Source organism: Cladophialophora immunda, assembly GCF_000835495.1.
Source record: "Cladophialophora immunda strain CBS 83496 unplaced genomic scaffold supercont1.192, whole genome shotgun sequence".
Classification (NCBI taxonomy): domain Eukaryota; kingdom Fungi; phylum Ascomycota; class Eurotiomycetes; order Chaetothyriales; family Herpotrichiellaceae; genus Cladophialophora; species Cladophialophora immunda.
In genome coordinates, this window is record NW_015622732.1 from 1 (window position 1) to 1,577 (window position 1,577).

The 1,577-nt window shown below is 54.0% G+C and overlaps 1 protein-coding gene across 1 annotated transcript; it reads right to left on the minus strand.

Annotated features, from left to right (window-relative positions):
- Nucleotides 1-289: 289 nt before the first annotated feature.
- PV07_12834 (uncharacterized protein) lies at nucleotides 290-1,149 on the minus strand (the record flags this gene model as incomplete). Its single annotated transcript, XM_016400402.1, has 2 exons — nucleotides 290-801; nucleotides 855-1,149. The coding sequence occupies 2 exons, from the start codon at nucleotides 1,147-1,149 to the stop codon at nucleotides 290-292; spliced, it is 807 nt and encodes a 268-aa protein (XP_016241952.1).
- Between the last annotated feature and the right edge of the window lie 428 nt (nucleotides 1,150-1,577).

Here is a 1,577-nt window from a genome sequence, read left to right on the forward strand (position 1 = left end):
AAAAAAAAAAAAAAAAAAAAGACAACGTTGGGTTGCCCTGCCAAATCGGTCGGCTCATGCACTCTTCAACCAGAACCTATCCTCCATACTGCGCCTCAGCCCTACCAGCGCAACAGAAGAATCGCTCATTTTTGGTGGAATCCGTCATTTGCCTGTGGTCATGCATGTCCTTAACGCCGGCGCTGTGCAAAGATGTCGATAAGACAAGTGACGCACACCCTCTTCCATGGGAGCACTTTATTAATATTGGTGAGAAATGTGTTAAACAGAAGACCGTTGCATGGTAGGATTACAAAGTTTGGTGGTAGAAGGACGTGTCGAATCTTTCGGCGGCCTGCGCAAGGGTGTCCAGATCGGAAAACCCACGGGTCAGGGCTGGCATGGGTGGCAACAGGCCACTGCCTGCCAGGGTGTGATCGTTCGATTTGCCCAAGGTATGCATTTGTCCGAGGGGAGTGCTGTTCAACAGAGGATCGTCGTCTAGAGGCGGGTAAACAGAGCTGGGAGATACACTCTCTGGGATAGTCTGGATAGGCATAAGCACCTGAGGTGGGTCGTGGTAGAAGGCAGACTCATCGACATTGAGAGGGGTGTCGATGGCTGTCGGTGCAATGGACGTGGCCTCGGACAACGGTGGCTGGATCAAACTGGATCGACGGCTGGCTTCTGCCTTGATCTTGTCCAGCTTTTTGTGTTGTTTGGCCCTCTGCGCGTCTTCGGTGATGGCGGTCTTGCTTTTACACGTCGACCCATCGCTTGCGCTGCCCGATGCAGACGCGCCCTTGTGAGTGTGCCGTGTATCTTTATGTTGTCTTTTCGGGTAAAGGCTCGGTTGCAGATGGGGCGATGGAAACCTTTCTCTTCCGTGTGTTTCTTTCCGTGACGCGCCGCATGGCCGGCGGTGCTGAAGGTTGCTTGACAGTTATGTGACTGCGCATATGGACAGGGATATTTGGCCTTCTTCCCAGGAGCGGTTCCTAAGCTCCCGGAAGGAGAGGTTCTTGCTTGATCGCTTGGGGGTGCCGAGGTGATGGGAGACGGGACAGGCGCGGTCGCAACGGTGGATGTCGAGGGATTAGGTAGATGCTGGAGACTTGGATGAAGCGAAGCGGGCACGATGGAGTATTGAGCAGGGTTGGGGTTGATCATCCATTATTGTTCGAGGAATCGGATGAAATTGGGCGCGGATGCCCCGGTAGATCTCAGTTGGTGAGATAGTAGATAACTAAGCTCGCCGACCACCGGGAACGATGAATCCGAACTATGGGAATGACGGGAGGCACTGTTCTCGAAGCAATCCGGGACTATGACTTGGAGAGGCGTCGCCATTTGTGTGGGCTGCTGCATGTTGTAAGTCTCCGGACCCGTAAGTTGTTCGGCTGCGGAATCCTCCCCAGGATTCAAAGCACCTGCCACCAGTCTCTGTCCTGCAGTGACTATCTCCCTTAGACGTCTGACTTCGTCCTCGCTCTGCCTCAGCTGGGACAACGATGCTCTGACTCTTTCTTGCCCTTCCTCGGAGATTACCTGCCCTTGGAGTCGCTCACCGCCCTCACCGTGTGACTATCGAGGAATTG